Raw genomic sequence first — 21,684 nt, 5'->3', positions numbered from 1 at the left:
ATCCAGTACTGGTCATTACTGAAGCCAGAATGCTCTCCTAGGTGGACTGATGGTCTGATAAGGGCACAGGTCTGGACAGGACTTCCTGGGTCATCAAATCCAGTCTTCCTATATGACAGGCATTTTCATCATATGATCTCATTTGTATGATATGGTAATTCCTATATTCCTAGAATATTTCCAATACACATAAGCAAAAGCACATGAATTGTGCAGTTATTGGTGATGGGCCTGAACTAAAATTCCGGATCTGAAATATGTATCCCTCTGATCTGAACACGTCCAAACTTTGGGGTTTGAAATCTAGACTCAAATTTGAGCTTTCCCAAAGTATGGGGTGATCAGTTTTGGTATTGAGCTTGACCTATTATAAGGATTTAGGTGTGAGATACAAACTCAAGCATCTGTTGTAGTCCAGTCCCATCCCTATCAGTTGTTAAGTGACTGTACTTTGCTATGTAAGAAGTTGGAATGTGTAGTGACCTTTACTGTAGTCCAATTCCTTATACTACTTGCTTGTTCAGAGAGAGTCAAAACACAAGTATAATTTTTTTTGCAACATAATGTGTATGCCTTCATTATTTAAACTAACATGGTTACAGTCAAGTAAGTCTGGGATAAAGACATATACCAGAAACAGCGGGAACAGGTAGATGAACTTCATTGCTGGCTGATTTGATTACATTTATCCTTCCTTCTCTTTTTGGCTGTTCATTTAAGCAGCAGCTGTTCTGTGTGTTGAGAGGACTGGCATGTCCAACTAATCATTTAAGTCCACTGACATGCATCTTTTCTTGAATACCAAGCAGTTAAAAACAGTTGTAAAGTTCTGTAGTTTATAAAAATTTCCAGGAGTATTAGTTTACTAAACTAAAAAGAGTTTTTAAACACCTGACTGGGTGTTTCAATTACAGAGCTACTGGTATAGAGCTGGACAGGAAACTCTTTTCCTGTCTTTGAAACTCTTTTGGGACAAAACCAAAATCTTTAGAAGTTTTTGTGTGTGGGAAAAACCACAGAAAAAAAGAGAGAGGCCCCAGAATAGCCAATAAGTGGAGCGGGCACTCAGCTGAGGCATGGTAGGGAAGACCCTGGCTCAAGTCCTTTGTCTGAATCAGACAGAACAGGGTCTCCTGTCCCCAGGCAAATGCCCTGGATGTCAGCCTATTAGCTATTCTCGAGTCTGTTTCTCAACCACAAATTCTATCCTGGACATGAGAAACCTTTCCTGACCAAAGATATAGAACTTAAGGTACAAAGTTTTGTTTTGGTGCATACGTGATAAAACAGTATCATTTAGGGTCCTGTGGAGATGGTTGCACTGGTTATATGGATTTTTAAAATGTTAGCCTTCTGCCTTAACAACAATTGGAGTGAGTGAGAGATTCTTCTAAAAAATTCGCTTTTCTGCTTAATTTAATGTGATTAATTGTTCTTTCTCCATAGACGTACCAAATACTTGCATACATTAGATTTGGATGGCATGAGGCCAAAGACCAATGAGAAGTTTGGGTATGCAATTGAATTTCATTTAGAGAGTGGTTCTAGTCTAAAAAGTGACTATAAAAATGCTAGCTCCTTCCTTATTCAACAGATCTATTGAAAGACAATCTGCTTTACTGATGATAAGTTTACTGTTTTTTATTCCTATTAGTAATGCAGAACCAACTTGAAGAGGGAGAGAGCTAGAATAGGTTCTTCCTTGTGTATCAACTGAATTGTATACTTAGGGCATATATTCACTGCAGAGTTAACTTGAGTTCGCCTAGTTCAACTGAGAGTAGCCATGCTGCAAAATAACACTCAAACTACCCAGAGTGCAGTGTAGTGGTTGTGTTAGCAGCTGATGAGTTGTATTAACTTAAGCTGTTGCCTGTCCATCCCACTGGGCCCACCAACTCAAGTAAAAGCACCATCATGCTCGAATGAAGGGTTTTTCCGTGAGGATGGGAATCAAGTTAGTAATGACGCTCAAATTATAACTCAGGTTAATACTGCTGTCATAGGTCTCACCCCCACTTAGAGCTGTTGGGTTCCAAAATGGGGACCTGCCTTGGCTCCCCTAAACTAAAATCCTAGTTTAGATCTGGTAAAAGCTGCCACCACCCAATAAGGTACGTGTATTGGGACACAGTCCTTCCCCAAAATCCTTGGGGATCCCAAGAGCCCCAAATCCATGGAGTTCTTACACCTAGGAAAAATAAACCATTCCCCCCTGCTTCCTCCCCCATCCCTTTTCCTAAGAGACATACCGAGATCCAACTACAGAGGGATGCCTCCCTCTTCCCCTTTCCCTGAGAATCCACCCAAGGAAAGATCAACCAAGTTCTTAACAGAAAAGATTTATTAAAGAATAAAAAGAAAGTAACTTGTCTCTGTAACCCAAGATGCAAAAATACAGGGTCTAAACTTATCAATCTCTAGAGAGAATTCCCCCTCCTTTCTTTCTCAGTAAAAGCAATAACAGTACAGAATTAAAGAAATTCTATAGCAAAACACAGAATTGCAAATACAGAAATAAAAGTATAAGAATACTAGTTCCTTGCTAATACTCACTAGCTTGAATAGAAGAATTTATTGCAGAAACCTGGGAGGGCTTGATTAAGATGTCTGGACTCTCTCAACTCCCAAGAGAGACTCTCTAAAAACAAAGAACAGGAAAAAAAAACTTCCCTCCACAGGGATTTGAAAATATTTTGTCCCTCATTGGTCCTCTGGTCAGGTGTCCACAGGTACTGCTTGTTAACCCTTTACAGGTAGACAAAAACCTTAACCCTTAACTAACTGTTTATGACAACTGCAGTGAAGACAAAATCCTATTTTCCAACCAGTTGCCCTTGTATAAATCAACTGAAAGCAGTAGTAGTGTGCACAGGTGTTATTGATAGCAAAACCTGAAGATAAAGTGTCACTAAGGACATAATCTGGCTTGTAGAATCTCTGTTACTGGTGATGATGGATCAGCAAGAAAAAACCATGCTTAACTCTCAGATCCCAGGCTGAGTTCTCAAAGCTAACTGCTGGGCAAGGAGGAACTAAACATGCTTAATTTACAAGAAAAAGTAAAGATACAGTAAACATGCAACTCTACAATTTCATCTTTAAACACTTCAGATTAGTACTGAGTTTCAAAGCGTTATTGGATCTATAAACCTAGTGAATAACAGTATAAACAACTTAGTAGCGAGCTCTGACCCACAAGTTCATTTATAGAGGAGGCCAATAAATTTAAAATCTTTGTCAACTAATTGATTTTTTCCTTTCAGAATGCTTATTTTAGAGGATGGAAACTATCCCTAATTCATGCCTTTACTGGCAAGGAAATACTGTTCATTGTTGCTGAGGTGTAAATAGCACCTTTTAAATGCAGTAAAAAACATTTTTCATTTAAAAACTATGAAACCAGCAAAACTTATGTCACTTGTGTGTAGTAATGTCGAGGGGATGTTGACAAGACTGCCTACAATGGTATGTGGCCCATCGGCAACTGCCAGTAGCAACAATCCCCAGTGGCTGGAGATGGGACACTACACGGGCAAAGAATTTGAGTTACTACTACAGAGAATTCTTTCCCAGGTATTTGCCCGGTGGGTCTTGCTCACATGCTCAGGGTATAACTGATGGCCATATTTGGAGTTGGGAAGGATTTTCGCCCCAGATTAGATTGACAGAGACCCTGGGTTGTTTTTTTGTTGTTGTCTTCCTCTGCAGTGTGGGGCATGGGTCTCTTGCAGGTTTAAATTAGGGCTGTATAGCAAATAAAAAATTAATTGCAATTAATCACACTGTTAAATAATAGAATACTATTTATTTAAATATTTTTGGATGTTTTCTACATTTTCAAATATATTAATTTCAATTACAACAGAGAACACAAAGTGTACAGTGCTCACTTTATATTTCTTTTATTACAAATATTTGTGCTATAAAAAGGAAATAGTATTTTTCAATTCACCTCATACAAGTACTGTAATACAATCTCTTCATTATGAAAGTTGAACTTAAAAATGTAGAATTATGTACAAAAAAAACTGCATTCAAAAATAAAACAATGTAAAACTTTAGAACCTAGAAGTCTACTCAGTCCTCCTCCTTGTTCAGCCAATCACTAAGACATACAAGTTTGTTTACATTTACGGGAGATAATGCTGGTGGCTTCTTATTTACAATATCACCTGAAAGTGAGAACAGGTGTTCACATGGCACTGTTGTAGCCAGTGTCTCAAGATATTTGTCAGATGCGTTAATGATTCATATGTCCCTTCATGCTTCAACCACCATTCCAGGGGACATGCGTCCATGCTGATGACGGGTTCTGCTCGATAACAATCCCAAATAGTGCGGACCAATGTATGTTCATTTTCATTATCTGAGTCAGATGCCACCAGCAAAAGGTTGGTTTTCTTTTTTGGTGGTTTGGATTCTGTAGTTTTCACAATGGAGTGTTGCTCATTTAAAACTTCTGAAAGCATGCTCCCTACCTCGTCCCTCTCAAATTTTGGAAGGCACTTCAGATTCTTAAATCTTGGGTCAAGCGCTTTAGCTATCTTTTGAAATCTCACATTCGTACCTTCTTTGCATTTTATGAAATCTGTAGTGAAAACGTTCTTAAAATGATCAACATATGCTGGGTCATCATCCAAGACTGCTATAACATGAAATATGTGGCAGAGCAGGGGACATACAATTCTCCCCCAAGGAGTTCAGTCACAAGTTTAATTAGTGCTTTTTTTTAACGAGTTTCATTAGCATGGAAGCATGTTCTCTGGAATGGTGACAAAGCATAAAGAGGCATATGAATGTTTAGCATATCTGGCATGTAAATGCCTTGCAATGCCGGCTACAAAAGTGCCATGCCAAATGCCTGTTCTCACTTTCTGGTGCCATTGTAAATAAGAAGATGGCAGCATTATCTCCTGTAAATGTAAACAAACTTATTTGTCTTAACAATTGGCTGAAAAAAAAGTAGGACTGAGTGGACTTGTAGGCTCTGAAGTTGTCATTGTTTTGTTTTTGAGTGCAGTTATGTAACAAAAAAATCCTGTTTGTAAGTTGTACTTTCATGACAAAGAGATTGCACTACATTTCTTGTATGAGGCGAATTGAAAAATACGATTTCTTTTGTCTATCTTTTTACAGTGCAAATATTTGTAATAAATAACATACACTTTGATTTCAATTCCAACACAGAATACAATATATATGAAAATGTAGAAAAACATCCAAAATATTTAGTACATTTCAATTGGTATTTTATTTAACAGTGCGATTAAAACAGTGATTAATCGCAATTTTGTTAATAGCGATTATTTTTTTTGAGTTAATCACATGAGTTAACTGCAATTAATCGACAGCCCTAATTATTATTATTTATTATTTTGTTTTGCCATTGAAACTTACCTGGATCAGTTGAACACTGAAGCCCTTTGGGCATGCCTGGAAATTGACATTTTTAACAACCAGAAGATATTGAGTACCATGCTCTTGTGGTCATCTCCCTTTCTTTTTCTTCAAAAGTTGATGATAAACATAGTAATGCAGCCTGTTCCCAAGAAGGTGGAGTTGACATTACATTCCAAGTTACTGGCTTCTCTGTTTTGAATTGCAGCATCAGGTTCAGATCAATTTTCGGTCATTGGTAACAACTGGTCAATCAGATGCCACTAACACCACCACCATTCAAGCTACTATAAAACCAATCAGAGAGGACAACTAGCCAGGAAAATACTGTCATCTTTCATTTGAAAGTGCACATTGGGCCCGTTTCCTAGTAGTCTTGGGGCCCCTTAGGTATGCAAGATGAGAAGGTCCCAGACCTCAGACTGCAGCGTGAGCCCAAAAGTCTACACCACAATTAAACAGCCTCTTGGTCAGAGCACCACGAGCCCGAGTCAGCTGGCACAGGCTATCTAATTGTAGTGTAGACATACTCTTAAGCAACGTCTACACTACCACATACTTCAGCATAATTTACAGGACTCAGGTGTGAATAAACCACCTCTCTGAGGGCCGTAAGTTACACCGACGTAAGCTCTGGTGTGCATAGTGCTATATCGGCGGGAGAATATCTCCTGCTGACATAGCTAATGCCTCTTGTAGAGGTGGAGTTGTTATGTTGATGGGAGAGTTCTCTCCTGAGTGTGTCTTCGCCAGATGTGCTATGGCAGCTTCGCCAGTGTAGCGCTTCTAGTGTAGACTAGCCCTAGGTGTGAGCTTACGCTTTTGTGTAATGGGCCCTGGATCAGCTGAACAGGCCCCAAGGAGAATTCCCTTGGCAAAGGGGACCAGCCCTTGTCCTCACCCCTCCTCCTCCCCCTTCCCCCCCCCAGCACAGAACTGATTCTGCACCTTCATCTCCATGAGAACCTATCAAATAGCAGAGGACACGTGAAAGACAGGAAGTGGTGTGGCTGGGGCAGTACAGTGTCGCAGCTTCTGTAAAACCCACAGGGGCCTTGGCCGGCTAGGTACAAGCTAGGGCAGACCTAACCTGTGCCAGAGACCACATTTAATTCCTAGCAGTCTGGGATCAACAGTGGCAGAAACTGCTCTTGTTTCCCTGCGCCAAACTCAGCACTAGCACAGGGATTAATTTGTTCCATTATGGGCAGGTCTGCATTTAAAACTTGCATCGGCACCGCTGCAGTGCTTCAGTGAAGAGGCTTCTACACAGACAGGAGAGCTTCTTCTGTCAGCATAGTTAATCCATCTCTGCTAGAGTGGGTAGCTATGTTGATGGAAGAAGCTTTCCTGTTGACACAGTGCTGTCTACACTGGGGATTAGGTCAGTATAACTACGTCACTCGGTGTGGATTTTTCACACTCCTGAGCAACGTAGTGATATCGATGTCATTTTATTGTATACATGTGGCCTATGTTTTGAGCTAATGCAGAGCTCTTCTTCAGGTCTGTGAAAGGTACTCAGTGTATCAGCTAGATACAGGGTGCAACAGGTAAGGAGTTAACATGTTTTGCAAGAGATCATTCAAAGTAAAGTAGGCAGTTAACACCTCTACAGTCGTAGGATAAAGGAGGGTTAAGGCATGTCTTCACTAGCAACGTTAATGTGGTTGTGTAATCGTGGCTCTCCCAGCGCTATAAAAAAAATCACCTCCACAAGTGGACTAGTGCTCACAGCACTGGTGCACTGACTACATTGGCACTTTACAGCCCTGAAACTTGCCGCGCTCCGGGGTGTTTTTTCACACCCCGAGCGAGAAAGTTGCAGCGCTGTAGACAAGCCCTTAGTGCATTACAGGTTGTTGTAATGAACCACAAATCAGTGTCTTTATTAAATCCATGATTTTTGGTGTCTAGCTGAGTGACAAATTTAAGTTCCCAAGCTCGTTCTTCCAATGTGTTGTGTGTAGTTTCCTTGGAGGACAAGGACTGAGAGGTTAAATATGCAGTGATCATTTGGGAAAAATGTTCTCGCTCAGGTGATATGGTATTTTTATCATTTTGCTGTGTTTTATCATTTTCAAGAATCTAATGATTTGTCTGGTTTCATCCACAGAGTTGGTATTGGTGCACTGGATGAGGTGATAGGTATGTGTAGGACCCAGGGATCTGGAAAGGTGCATTGTGGGGGGTATTGATCATTGTAGCAGCAGAGATATGTCTGCAGGTTTTTGCATCTGTTATGGCCGGAGGTGGTGCTGCTTTGAGATGGTGTGTCCTGGTCTGGGGAGAGCTTGCTTCTGACGATGAACTTTGTTAGGTTGCGGGCTTATTTGAAGGCCAGAATAGAGGAATTGGAAAAGATTTCTTTCAGGGTGTGGTCTCTATCAAGTGTGGGTTGTAGCTGTTTAATGATCCCCCCCCAATAGGTTCAAGCATGTGGTGGTAGGTGACAACTAGAGGTGTGCAGTTGCAGAGGGGTGAAGGTTTTTTGGGTCCTGTATTGAAGCAGGTTCTTTCCAGGTATTTGGGTGTCCCATTCAATGAAGCAGTCAACTTCTCTGGTGGAGTGTCCTTGTTTGGTGAAGATGGTTTTAAGTGTGTGAAGGTGTGTATCCTGGATTTCTTCCCAGAGCATATTCTGTGGTGTCTGAGTCTCTGGCTGTAGATAAGAGATTTATTGGTGTGTTTTGGGTGGGTCCTGGATCTGTGATAGTGTTTGTGATCCATGGGTTTCTTGCATGTAGTTGTCTATAAGCTTCCATTGTTGAAGCTGATCCTGATGTGCGGGAAGCTGATTCTAGTGTGGTAGTGTTCTAAAGAGAGTTTGATGGATGGGTGGTAGTTGTTGAAGTTGTGATGGAAACCTTTTGAGGAAGTTTAGGTTGTCTGTCAAAGTAGAAAATATCATTAGAGTATCTCAGGTATATCATTGGTTTTGTGGTACATTTGTCCAGTAATTCTTCCTCAAGGTGGCCAAGGAAAAGTTTGGCCTATTCGGGAGCCATCCTAGTGCCCATGGTGTGGGCAAAGTGTTTGTTGAATGTAAAATTGTTATAGGTGGGGGTGAAATGGATGAGTGTTTGGGGTGGATATGTGAGTGTTTGTCTTCTAGATACTAAGAAAAACAGAGCCAGCATCAAATTGATAATTTCCATTCTTTTGGTTTTAAAAAAGCCCAAGAGGATTACTATTGTTACTTCTTGTTTGAATAGTGTGGTACAAGATTGGCATTAAAAGACATCAAAAGTCATAAACTGGCTTAAACTCCACCCTTTGGCCTTTACAAGGCCTATTCTGCATTGTATGATGCTTCTGTTACTTTAATTTCCGAGGAATCAAAGGTAAAAGACACAGACATGCAGCTGTATATAATAGGCCAGCCTTTAATATTGGTGGTGGTTCTTTGCCATAAGCTGGAATTACCAGCGATTGTTGTTTTCTCCAGGATGGGTTCCCTAACTGCAGTGGGACGGTAGATGGCATGCATATCCCTATCTTGGCACCAGATCACCTTGCCAAAGAGTACATAAACCGTAAGGGATACTTTTCAATAGTGTTGCAAGCGCTAGTGGATCACAGGGAGCATTTCACTGACATCAACGTGGGATGGTCAGGAAAGGTGCATGGTGCGCACATCTTTAGGAAAACAGGTCTGTTCAGAAAGCTGCAATCAGGGACTTTCTTTCCGGACTGCAAAACAACCATGGATGATAGAAATGCCAATAGTGATCCTAGGAGGCCCAGCCTACCCTTTGCTCCCATGGTTCATGAAGCCGTACACTAGCCATCTGAACAGCATTAAGGAGTGGTTCAACAATAGGCTGAGCAAGTACATAATGTTGGTGGAATGTGCCTTTGGACATTTAAAGAGTCACTGGCGCAGTTTGCTTTCTAGGTTAGACCTCAGTGAAAGCAATATCCCCATTGTTATTGCTGTCTGTTGTGTGCTCCATAATATCTGTGAGGCAAAGGGAAAGAAGTTTCCACGGGGTGGGACGTTGAGGCAGATTGGCTGCTCAACATTAGCTGCCAACCTGATACCAGGGCAATAAGAAGAGCCCAGCAAGGAGCTCTGCATCTCTGGAGGCTTTGAAAACCTGTTTCAGTAATGAGCCACAGTAATGTGCCCTGCTTATCTCCGTTGTGCCTTCCCATGCCCTGCCATCCATTGCATCAGTTTTCCTGTACCCCCCTTAAACCCTCATGATTGCAATAAATAAAGAGCATTTCATTCTTGAAACGTTTACTTTTATCACACACATAAAGAAACTGAAAGATCAGGAAAATAATTTAACTTTGGGCAAATGGAGTGATAAAATTGGGAGGGGAGAAACCAAGTCAGCTTGTCTGTGAAAGCACAGCAGTCTTGACCATCATAGGTCTTTGAATGGCTGCCTTTTGTTCTTGGTACCCTCCCCCGGCATTGAGGGGAAGGGATACTTCCCTCTCACCCTCCCAACCCTCCCTGCCTCCGGGAACATTTTCGGGAGGGGAATTGAGAACAGGGAAGTGCTTGCAGGCAGTTCTGCATGGACTGCAGAGAGAGTCTAGCCTCAAGGTGCTTTTCTTGAAGCTCAACTAGATGTCTCAACATGTCTGATTGGTCCTTCATAATCCACAGCATCTCATCCTGCATGGCATGCTCATGCTTCTGGAATGCTCTCCATGTCCAGTTTTTCAGACAGTGAAATGCTCCAGGCTCTTAGCTCCATGTCAGCTGTCCTGGAGGTGTTCATTATGGGAGGTGAACACTTTCCGTCTTCTAATCTGAGAGAGCCTCTCTGTTGGTGTGGAGGATGTGCTAAAGGCCAAGCTTTCCACTGTAAGGCATGCAAAGCACAAGGCAACCATTGTCAGCACATACCCCGGGTCTAGTGCAAGGTTGCTATTTAAAAAATACTCCCCCTTTTATACTTAGTGCAAGCCAGAACATAATCAGAATCCCTAGCTAGTTAATGAACCAGTTTGCTGTTCCAACTGTGGGGAGTATGTCCCCGCAGCATGGGTGATGGGCCTTTTGCTGCAACTTGTAGCAAACCTGCCTCGGGAGCACAGGTGGACAATACCCCCTCCCTCTAACAACATGGACTTTGGTTTGAGACCAGGGACCAGCATTAAGCCTCCCAAATTGCTGTCTTTGTCTGAGGCAGCTCCGGCGAGGTTTGAGAACACAGAGAACACAGGAAGCTCTCCCTCCCTTTTGCTTAATACTGCTGGTAGTAATTGTCCTGGACTTGCAGAATCTGAGGTCAACGCCGATCCCTGCCAATCAAACCACTGGAATTTTAGGGAAAGCGTGGTTGAGGGACCCGGAAGTCACCATGGATGGTGGATCACATGCTCTATTGTTTGCAGTACGAGCACTTGTAATGAAAACTTCCCCCGTTTCTCCTAGGTGACCCTATGCGATATCAGTCTCCTGTGGGTAACAGAAGTGGCAAGAGAGCAGATGCTGCAAGTGTCTGGGTATAGACCTGGTCCTTATGCTACTATGCTGTGTACCACAATGATGCCAGCAGAGTGAATACTGGAGTGGCATGGAAAAATGTCTTACCGTGGTGGAAGAAATAAGGCAGCCCTCTCCAGAAACCTTCTGCAAAGGATTGCAGAGAACCTCCATGAAAGGTTCCTAGAGATCTCCATGGAGGATTCCTGGGTGATTCCTGTGCACATAAACAGTCTTTTCTGGGGGGCACCCTCTACGTAGCTGGAACAGTCACTAGGAAGCACATACACACTGCACCTCCCTTTTTCTTCAGATTAAACATAAAATATAAAAGCATCAAAAAGTCCTGTGACACTTTATAGACTAACAGACATATTGAAGCATAAGCTTTCGTGGGTGAACACCCACGAAAGCTTATGCTCCAATACGTCTGTTAGTCTATAAGGTGCCACAGGACTTTTGATGCTTTTATATTTTATGTTTAATCTGAAGAAAAAGGGAGGTGCAGTGTGTAGTGCTTCCAAGAGGCCTGTTTCCAGCTACTTAAGGGGGCCCCCCAGAAAAGACCTGTATATGTGCACAGAACTCACCCAGGAATCCTCCATGGAGATCTCTAGGAACCTTTCATGGAGGTTCACTGCAATCCTTTGCAGAAGTTTTCTGGAGAGGGCTGCCTTATTTCTTCCACCACGGTAAGACATTTTTCCATGCCACTCCAGTATTCACTCTGCTGGCATCAGTGTGGTACACAGCATAGTATTCATAAGGACCAGGTCTATACCCAGACACTTGCAGCATCTGCTCTCTTGCCACTTCTGTTACCCACAGGAGACTGATATTCGCATAGGGTCACCTAGGAGAAACGGGGGAAGTTTTCATTACAAGTGCGCCGTACTGCAAACAATAGAGCCTGTGATCCCACCATCCATGGTGACTTCCGGGTCCCTCAACCACGCTTTCACCTAAAATTCCAGTGGTTTGATTGGCAGGGATCGGCGTTGACCTCAGATACTGCAAGTCCAGGACAATTACTACAAGCAGTATAAAGCAAAAGGGAGGGAGAGCTTCCTGTGTTACTCTGTGTTCTCAAACCCTCGCCGGAGCAGCCTCAGACAATGACAGCAATTTGGGAGGCTTAATGCTGGTCCCTGGTCTCTAACCAAAGTCCAAGTTGTTAGAGGGAGGGGGTATTGTCCACCTGTGCTCCCGAGGCAGGTTTGCTACAAGTTGCAGCAAAAGGCCCATCCACCATGCTGCGGGGACATACTCCCCACAGTTGGAACAGCAAACTGGTTCATTTATAACTAGCTGATGGATTCTGATTATGTTCTGGCTTGCACTAAGAATAAAAGGGGGAGTATTTTTTAAATAGCAACCTTGCACTAGACCCGGGGTATGTGCTGACAATGGGTTGCCTTGTGCTTTGCATGCCTTACAGTGGGAAAGCTTGGCCTTTAGCACATCCTCCACACCAACAGAGAGGCTCTCCTCAGATTAGAAGACGGAAAGTGTTCACCTCCCATAATGAACACCTCCAGGACAGCTGACATGGAGCTAAGAGCCTGGAGCATTTCACTGACTGAAAAAACTGGACATGGAGAGCATTCCAGAAGCATGAGCATGCCAAGCAGGATGAGAGGCTGTGGATTATGAAGGACCAATCAGACAAGTTGAGACCATCTAGTTGAGCTTCAAGAAAAGCACCTTGAGGCGAGACTCTCTCTGCAGTCCATGCAAGAACTGCCCTGCAAGCACTTCCCAGTTCTCAATACCCCTCCCGAAAATGTTCCAGGAGGCAGGGCGGGTTGGGAGGGTGAGAGGAAAGTATCCCTTCCCCTCAATGCCGGGGGAGGGTACCAAGAACAAAAGGCAGCCATTCAAAGACCTATGATGGTCAAGACTAAGCTGTGCTTTACACAGACAAGCTGACTTGGTTTCTCCCCTCCCAATTTTTATCACTTCTCCATTTGCCCAAAGTTAAATTATTTTCCTGATCTTTCTGTTTCCTTTATGTGTGTGATAAAAGTAAACGTTTCATGAATGAAATGGCTCTTTATTTATTGCAATCATGAGGTTTTAAGGGGGGTACAGGAAAACTGATGCAATGGATGGCAGGGCATGGGGAAGGCACAACGGAGATAAGCAGGGCACATTACTGTGGCTCCATTACTGAAACAGGTTTTCAAAGCCTCCCAGAGATGCAGTAGCTCCTTGCTGGCTTCTTCTTAATGCCCCTGTATCAGGTTGGCAGCTAATGTTGATCAGCCAATCTGCCTCAACGTCCCACCCCGTGGAAACATTCTTTCCCCTTTGCCTCACAGATATTATGGAGCACACAACAAGCCAGCAATATCATTGGGGATATTGCTTTCACTGAGGTTCCTAACCTAGAAAGCACACTGCGCCTGTGACTCTTTAAATGTCCAAAGGCACATTCCACCAACATTATTTACTTGCTCAGCCTATTGTTGAACCTACTCCATAATGCTGTTCAGATTGGCTAGTGTACGGCTTCATGAACCATGGGAGCCAGGGTAGGCTGGGCCCCCTAGGATCACTATTGGCATTTCTATCATTTCCATGGTTGTTTTGCAGTCCGGCAAGAAAGTCACTGATTGCAGCTTTCTGAACAGACCTGTTTTCCTAAAGATGTGCGCACCATGCACCTTTCCTGACCATCCCACGTTGATGTCAGTGAAATGCCTCCACGTGATCCACTAGCGCTTGCAACACTATTGAAAAGTATCCCTTACGGTTTATGTACTCTTTGGCAAGGTGAACTGGTGCCAAGATAGGGATATGCATGCCCTCGACCGTCCCACAGCAGTTAGGGAACCCATCCTGGAGAAAACAACCAATCGCTGGTAATATCCATTTCCAGCTTATGGTCAAAGAACCACCACCAATAATAAAGGCTGCCTTATTATATACAGCTGCATTTCTGTTGTCTTTTTCCTTTGATTCCTTCGGAAATTAAAGTAACAGAAGCATCAGACAATGCAGAATAGGCCTTGTAAAGGCCAAAGGGTGGAGTTAAAGCCAGTTTATGACTTTTTGATGTCTTTTAATGCCAAATCTTGTACCAAACTATTCAAACTAGAAGTAACAATAGTAATCCCCTCTGGGCTTTTTTAAAACCAAAAGAATGGAAATTATCAATTTGATGCTGGCTCTGATTTCTTAGTATCTAGAAAAGACAAACACACACATATCCACCCCTAAACACTCATCCATTTCACCCCCACCTCTACCAATTTTACAATTCAACACACACTTTGCCCACACCATGGGCACTAGGATGGCTCCCGAATAGGCCAAACTTTTTCCTTGGCCACCTTGAGGAAGAATTACTGGACAAAATGTAACCACAAAACCAATGATATACCTGAGATACTCTAATGAATAATTTTCTACTTTGACAGACAAACTAAACTTCCTCATAAAAGGTTTCCATCACAACTTCAACAACTACCAACCCATCAAATTTTTTTTTTCAAACTCTCTTTAGAACACTACCACACTAGAATCAGCTTCCCGCACATCAGGATCAGCTTCAACAATGGAAGCTTATAGACAACTACATGCAAGAAACCCATGGATCACAAACACTAACACAGATCCAGGACCCACCCAAAACCACAACCACTAAATCACTTATCTACTGGCCAGAGACTCAGACACAACTGAATATGCTCTGGGAAGAAATCCAGGATACACACCTGCAACACACATTAAAACCATCTTCACCAAACAAGGACACTCCACCAGAGAAGTTGACTGGCTTCATTGAATGGGAACACCCAAATACCTGGAAAAAACCTGCTTCAATACAGGACCCAAAAAACCTTCACCCCTCTGCGACTGCACACCGTCTAGTTGTCACCTACCACCACATGCCTTGAACCTATTTGGGGGGATCATTAAACAGCAACAACCCACACTTGATAGAGACCCCACACCTGAAAGAAAAACTTTCCAAGTCCTCTATTCTGGCCTTCAAATAAGCCCGCAACCTAACAAAGTTCATCGTCAGAAGCAAGCTCTCCCCAGACCAGGACACACCATCTCAAAGCAGCACCACCTCCGGCCATAACAGATGCAAAAACCCGCAGACATATCCTCTGCTTGCTACATATGATCAATACCCCCCACAATGCACCTTTCCAGATACCCTCGTCCTACACATACCTATCACCTCATCCAGTGCACCAATACCAACTCTGTGGATGAAACCAGACAACTCATTAGGATCTTGAAAATGATAAAACATAAGCAGCCAAATGATAAAAAAACCCATATCACCTGAGCGAGAACATTTTTCCCAAATGATCACTGCATATTTAACCTCTCCCCTTGTCCTCCAAGGAAACCTACACACAACACATTGGAGCAACGAGCGTGGGAACATAAATTTGTCACTCAGCTAGACACCAAAAATCGATGGATTTAATAAAGACACTGATTTGTGGTTCATTACAACAACCTGTACTGCACTAAGGGCTATGTCTACAGCGCAGCAACTTTCTCGCTCGGGGTGTGAAAAAACACCCCGGAGCGCGGCAAGTTTCCAGGCTGTAAAGTGCCAATGTAGTCAGTGCACCTTGCTGTGAGCACTAGTCCAGCTTGTGGAGGTTGATTTTTTTTTATAGCGCTGGGAGAGCCCACGATTACACAACCACATTAAACGGTGCTAGTGAAGACATGCCTTAACCCTCCTTTATCCAACGACAGTATGAGGTGTTAACTGCCTACCTTTACTTTGAATGATCTCTTGCACAAACATGTTAACTCCTTACCTGTTAGCACCCTGTATCTAGCTGATACACTGAGTACCTTTCACAGACCTGAAGAAGAGCTCAGCATTAGCCTCAAAACATAGGCCACATGTATACAATAAAATGACATCGATATCACTACGATGCTCAAGATTGTGAAAAATCCACACCGATTGACGTAGTTATACTGACCCTAATCCCCAGTGTAGACAGCACTGTGTCAACAGGAAAGCTTCTTCCATCAACATAGCTACCCACTCTAGAAGAGATGGATTAACTATGCTGACAGAAGAAGCTCTCCTGTCTGTGTAGAATCCTCTTCAATTGAAGCCACTGCAGCGGTGCCGATGCAAGTTTTAAATGCTGACCTGCCCATAATGGAACAAATTAAGCCCGGTGCTAGTGCTGAGTTTGGCGCAGGGAAACAAGAGCAGTTTCGTGCCACTGTTGATCCCAGACTGCTAGGAATTAAATGTGGTCTCTTGCACAGGTTAGGTCTGCCCTAGCTTGTACCTAGCCGGACCAAGGCCCCCTGAGGGTTTGACAGAAGCTGCGACACTGTACTGCCCCAGCCACTCCACTTCCTGTCTTTCACGTGTCCTCTGCTAATTGAAAGGTTCTCATTAGATGAAGGTGCATAATCATTCTGTGCTGGGGGGGAAGGGGAGGAGGAGGGGTGAGGACAAGGTCTGGTCCACATTGCCAAGGTGAATTCTCCTTGGGGCCTGTTCAGCTGATCCAGGGCCCATTACACAAAAGCTTAAATTTAAAATTTAAAAAAAAAAAAAAAAGCTCACACCTAGGGCTAGTCTACACTAGAAGCGCTACACTGGCGAAGCTTGCCATAGCACATCAGGCGAAGACACACACAGGATAGAACTCTCCCATCAACATAACAACTCCACCTCTAACAATAAGCATTAGCTATGTCCAGCAGGAGATATTCTCCCGCCGATATAGCACTATGCACACCAGAGCTTACTTCGGTGTAACTTACGGCCCCTCAGAGAGGTGGTTTATTCACACCTGAGTCCCTGTAAATTATGCTGAAAGTATGTGGTAATGTAAGACTTTGCTTAAGAAGAATGTCTACACTACAATGAGATAGCCTGTTGCCAGCTGACTTACGGCTCGTGGTGCTCTGACCTATAGGCTTTTTAAGTGTGGGTGTAGACTTTTGGGCTCACGCTGCAGTCTGAGGTCTTGACCTTCTCATCTTGCCATACCAAAGTGGCCTCAAGACTACTAGGAAAACGGGCCCAATGTGCACCTTTTCAAATGAAAGATTACAGTATTTTCCTGGCTAGTTGTCCTCTCTGATTGTTTTTATAGTAGCATGAATGTGGGTGGTGTTAGTGGCATCTGAATTGACCAGTTGTTACCAATGACCGAAAATTGATCTGAACCTGATGCTGCAATTCAAACGAGAGAAGCCCGTAACTTGGAATGTAATGTCAACTCCACCTTCTTGGGAACAGGCTGCATTACTATGTTTATCATCAACTTTTGAAGAAAAAGAAAGGGAGAATACCAAAAGTCAAGTAATCAATATCTTCTGGTTGTTAAAAATGTCAATTTCCAGGCATGCCCAAAAGGCTTCAGTGTTCTACTGATCCAGGTAAGTTTCATATGGCAAAACAAAATAATAAATAATAATAATTAGGGCTGTCGATAAGATTGCAGTTAACTCATGTGATTAACTCAAAAAAAAAAATCGCTATTAACAAAACTTGCGATTAATCACTGTTTTAATCGCACTGTTAAATAAAATACCAATTGAAATGTACTAAATATTTTGGATGTTTTTCTACATTTTCATATATAATTGTATTCTGTGTTGGAATTGAAATCCAAAAGTGTATGTTATTTAATACAACATATTTTGCACTGTAAAAAGATAGACAATAGAAATCGTATTTATCAATTCGCCTCAATACAAGAAATGTAGTGCAATCTCTTTGTCATGAAAGTACAACTTAAAAACAGGAAATTTTTTGTTACATAACTGCACTCAAAAACAAAACAATGACAACTTCAGAGCCTACAAGTCCACTCAGTCCTACTTTTTTTTCAGCCAATTGTTTTAAGACAAATAAGTTTTGTTACAGTACAGGAGATAATGCTGCCATCTTCTTATTTACAATGGCACCAGAAAGTGAGAACAGGCATTTGGCATGGCACTTTTGTAGCCGGCATTGCAAGGCATTTACATGCCAGATATGCTAAACATTCAAATGCCTCTATATGCTTTGTCTCATTCCCGAGAACAAGCTTCCGATGCTAATGAAACTCGTTAAAAAAAAGCACTAATTAAACTTGTGACTGAACTCCTTGGGGAGAATTGTATGGTCCCCTGCTCTGCCACATATTTCATGTTATAGCAGTCTTGGGATGATGACCCAGCATATATGTTGAATCATTTTAAGAACGTTTTCACTACAGATTTCATAAAATGCAAAGAAGGTACGAACGTGAAGATTTCACAAGATAGCTAAAGCCGCTTGACCCAAGATTTAAGAATCTGAAAGTGCCTTCCAAAATTTGAGAGGGACGAGGTAGGTAGCATGCTTTCAGAAGTTTTTAAATGAGCATCACTCCATTGTGAAAACTACAGAATCCAAACCACCAAAAAAAGAAAACCAACCTTTTGCTGGTGGCAAATCTGACTCAGATAATGAAAATGAACTAACAATGGTCCGCACTATTTGGGATTGTTATCGAGCAAGAACCCGTCCTCAGCATGGACGCATGTCCCCTGGAAAGGTGGTTGAAGTCATGAAGGGACATATGAATCAATTAACGCATCTGACAAATATCTTGAGACACTGTGCAACAACATTGCCATGTGAACACCTGTTCTCACTTTCAGATGTGATATTGTAAATCAGAAGCCACCAGCAATATCTCCCGTAAATGTAAACAAACTTGTATGTCTAGAGTGATTGGCTGAACACGGAGGAATGGACATGGAGTGTAGACATCTAGGTTCTAAAGTTTTACATTGTTTTATTTTTGAATGCAGTTTTTTTTGTACATAATACTACATTTTTAAGTTCAACTTTCATAATGAAGAGATTGTATTACAGTACATGTATGAAGTGAATTGAAAAATACTATTTCCTTTGAATAGCACAAATATTTGTAATAAAAGAAATATAAAGTGAGCACTGAACAACTTGTGTTCTCTGTTGTATGTGAAATAAATATATTTGAAAAAGTAGAAAAACAGCCAAAAATATTTAAATAAATTAGTATTCTATTATTAACAGTGTGATTAATTGCAATTAATTTTTTATTTGCTATACCAGCCCTAATTTAAACCTGCAAGAGACCCATGCCCCACACTGCAGAGGAAGACAACAACATAAAAAACAACCCAGGGTCTCTGTCAATCTAATCTGGGGCGAAAATCCTATCCCAACTCCAAATATGGCCATCAGTTTATACCCTGATCATAGTGAGCAAGACCCACCAGGGCAAATACCTGGGAAAGAATTTCACTCTGTAGTAGTAACTCAAATTCTTTGCCCTTTGTAGTGTCCCATCTCCAGCCTCTGGGGATTGTTTGCTACTGGCAGTTGCCGATGGGCCAGCATACCATTGCAGGCAGTCCTTGTCAACATCCCTCCGACCATTACTACAACACAAGTGACATAAGTTTTGCTTGGTTCAATAGTTTTTAAATGAAAAATGTTTTTTACTGCATTTAAAAGTTGCTTATTCTAAACCTCAGCAACAATGATCTTATTTTCCGTGCCAGTAAAGGCATGAATTAGGGATAGTTTCCATCCTCTAAAATAATCATTCAGAAAGGAAAAAATCAATTAGTTGACAAAGATTTTAAATTTATTGGCCTCCTCTATAAATGAACTTGTGGGTCAGAGCTCGCTACTAAGTTGTTTATAACTGTAATTCACTAGGTTTATAGTTCCCAATAACGCTTTGAAAATCAGTACTAATCTGAAGTGTTTAAAGATGAAATTGTAAGAGTTGCATGTTTACTGTATCTTTACTTTTTCTTGTAAATTACGCATGTTTACGTTCCTCCTTGCCCAGCAGTTAGCTTTGAGTACTCAGCCTGGGATCTGAGAGTTAAGCATGGTTTTTTCTTGCTGATCCATCATCACCAGTAACAGAGATTCTACAAGCCATATTATGTCCCTTAGTGACACTTTATCTTCAGGTTTTGCTATCAATAACACCTTAGCACACTACTACTGCTTTCAGTTGATTTATACAAGGGCAACTGGTTGGAAAATAGGATTTTGTCTTCACTGCAGTTGTCATAAACAGTTTAGTTTAAAGGTTTAATGTTTTTGTCTACCTGTAAAGGGTTAACAAGCAGTACCTGTGGACACCTGACCAGAGGACCAATGAGGGACACAATATTTGTCCAAATCCCTGTGGAGGGAAGTTTTTTTTTCCTCGTTCTTTGTTTTTTAGAGAGTCCTCTCTTGGAGTTGAGAGATTCCCAGACATCTATAATCAAGCGCCTCCCAGGTTTCTGCAATAAAATCTTCATATTCAAGCTAGTGAGTATTTACAAGGAACTAGTTATTCTTATACTTTTATTTTCTGTATTTGGCAATTCTGTGTTTTGCTATAAGAAATTTCTTTAATTCTGTACTGTTATTGCCTTTTACTGCGAAAGAAAGGAGGGGGAATTCTCTCTAGAGATTGATAAGTTTAGACCCTGTATTTTTTGCATCTTCTTACAGAGACAAGTTACTTTCTTTTTAGTCTTTAAAAAATCTTTTCTTGTAAGAACTTTGTTGATCTTTCCTTGGGGGATTCTCTGGGAAAGAGGGAAGACGGGAGGCATCCCTCTTGTAGTTGGATCTTGCGTATGTCTCTTAGGAAAAGGGATGGGGAGGAAGCAGGGGGAATGGTTTATTTCTCCTAGGTGTAAAGAACTCCATGGATTTGGGGCTCTTGGGATCCCCAAGAGATTTTTGGTGAAGGACTGTGTCCCAATACACCGACCTTATTGGTGTGTGGCATCTTTTTACCAGATCTAAACTAGGATTATTAGTTTAGGGGAGCCAAGGCAGTTCCCCATTTTGGAACCCAACAGCTCTAAGTGGGGTGAGAACATATGACAGAGCAGTATTAACCTGAGTTATAATTTTGAGCGTCATTACTAACTTGATTCCACATCCTCACTGAAAAACCTTCCATTCGAGCATGATGGTTGCTTTTACTTGCGTTGGTGGGCCCAGTGGGATGGACAGTGCAACAGCTTAAGTTAATTTAAACAACTCATCAGCTGCTAACACAACCACTACACTTGCACTCTGGGTATTTTGAGTGTTATTTTGCAGCATGGCTACTCTCAGTTGAACTAGGCGAACTCAAGTTAACTCTGCAAGTGAATATATGCCCTAAGTATAACAATTCAGTTGATACACAAGGAAAGAACCTTTTCTAGCTCTCTCCCACTTCAAGTTGGGTTCTGCATTACTAATAGAATAAAAAACAGAAAACTTATCATCAGTAAAGCAGATTGTCTTTCACTAGATCTTGTTTGAATAAGGAAGGAGCTAGCATTTTTATAGTCACTTTTTAGACTAGAACCACTCTCTAAATGAAATTCAATTGCATAACCCCAACATCTCATTGGTCTTTGGCCTCATGCCATCCAAATCTAATGTATGCCAGTATTTGGTACGTCTATGGTGATAGAACAATTAATCACATTAAATTCAAGCAGAAAAGCGAATTTTTAGAAGAATCTCTCACTCACTCCAATTGTTGTTAAGGCAGAAGGCTAACATTTTAAAACATCCATATACCCAGTGCAACCTACCTCCACCGACCCTAAATGATACTGTTTTATCACGTATGCACCAAAACAAAACTTTTGTACCTTCAGTTCTATAATCTTTGGTCAGGAAAGGTTTCTCATGTCCAGATAGAATTTGTGGTTTGAGAAACAGACTCGAGAATAGCAAATAGGCTGACATCCAGGGCATTTGCCTGGGGACAGGAGACCCTGTTCTGTCTGATTCAGACAAAGGACTTGAGCCAGGGTCTTCCCTACCATGCCTCAGCTGAGTGCCC

General features: G+C 41.9%; 1 protein-coding gene across 1 annotated transcript in view; it reads left to right on the top strand.

Moving 5' to 3' along the window:
• The window catches only part of UPF2 (UPF2 regulator of nonsense mediated mRNA decay), a 140,508-nt gene that overhangs the window by 8,642 nt on the left and 110,182 nt on the right, over positions 1–21,684 (top strand). Inside the window, 1 exon segment of the mRNA XM_044982034.1 lies at positions 7,440–7,548. Within this exon segment, the coding sequence (XP_044837969.1) occupies positions 7,440–7,548 (109 nt within the window).

The sequence above is a fragment of the Mauremys mutica genome, chromosome 1 (genome assembly GCF_020497125.1).
Source record: "Mauremys mutica isolate MM-2020 ecotype Southern chromosome 1, ASM2049712v1, whole genome shotgun sequence".
NCBI lineage: Eukaryota > Metazoa > Chordata > Testudines > Geoemydidae > Mauremys > Mauremys mutica.
This window is presented reverse-complemented; position numbering and strand designations above follow the sequence as displayed.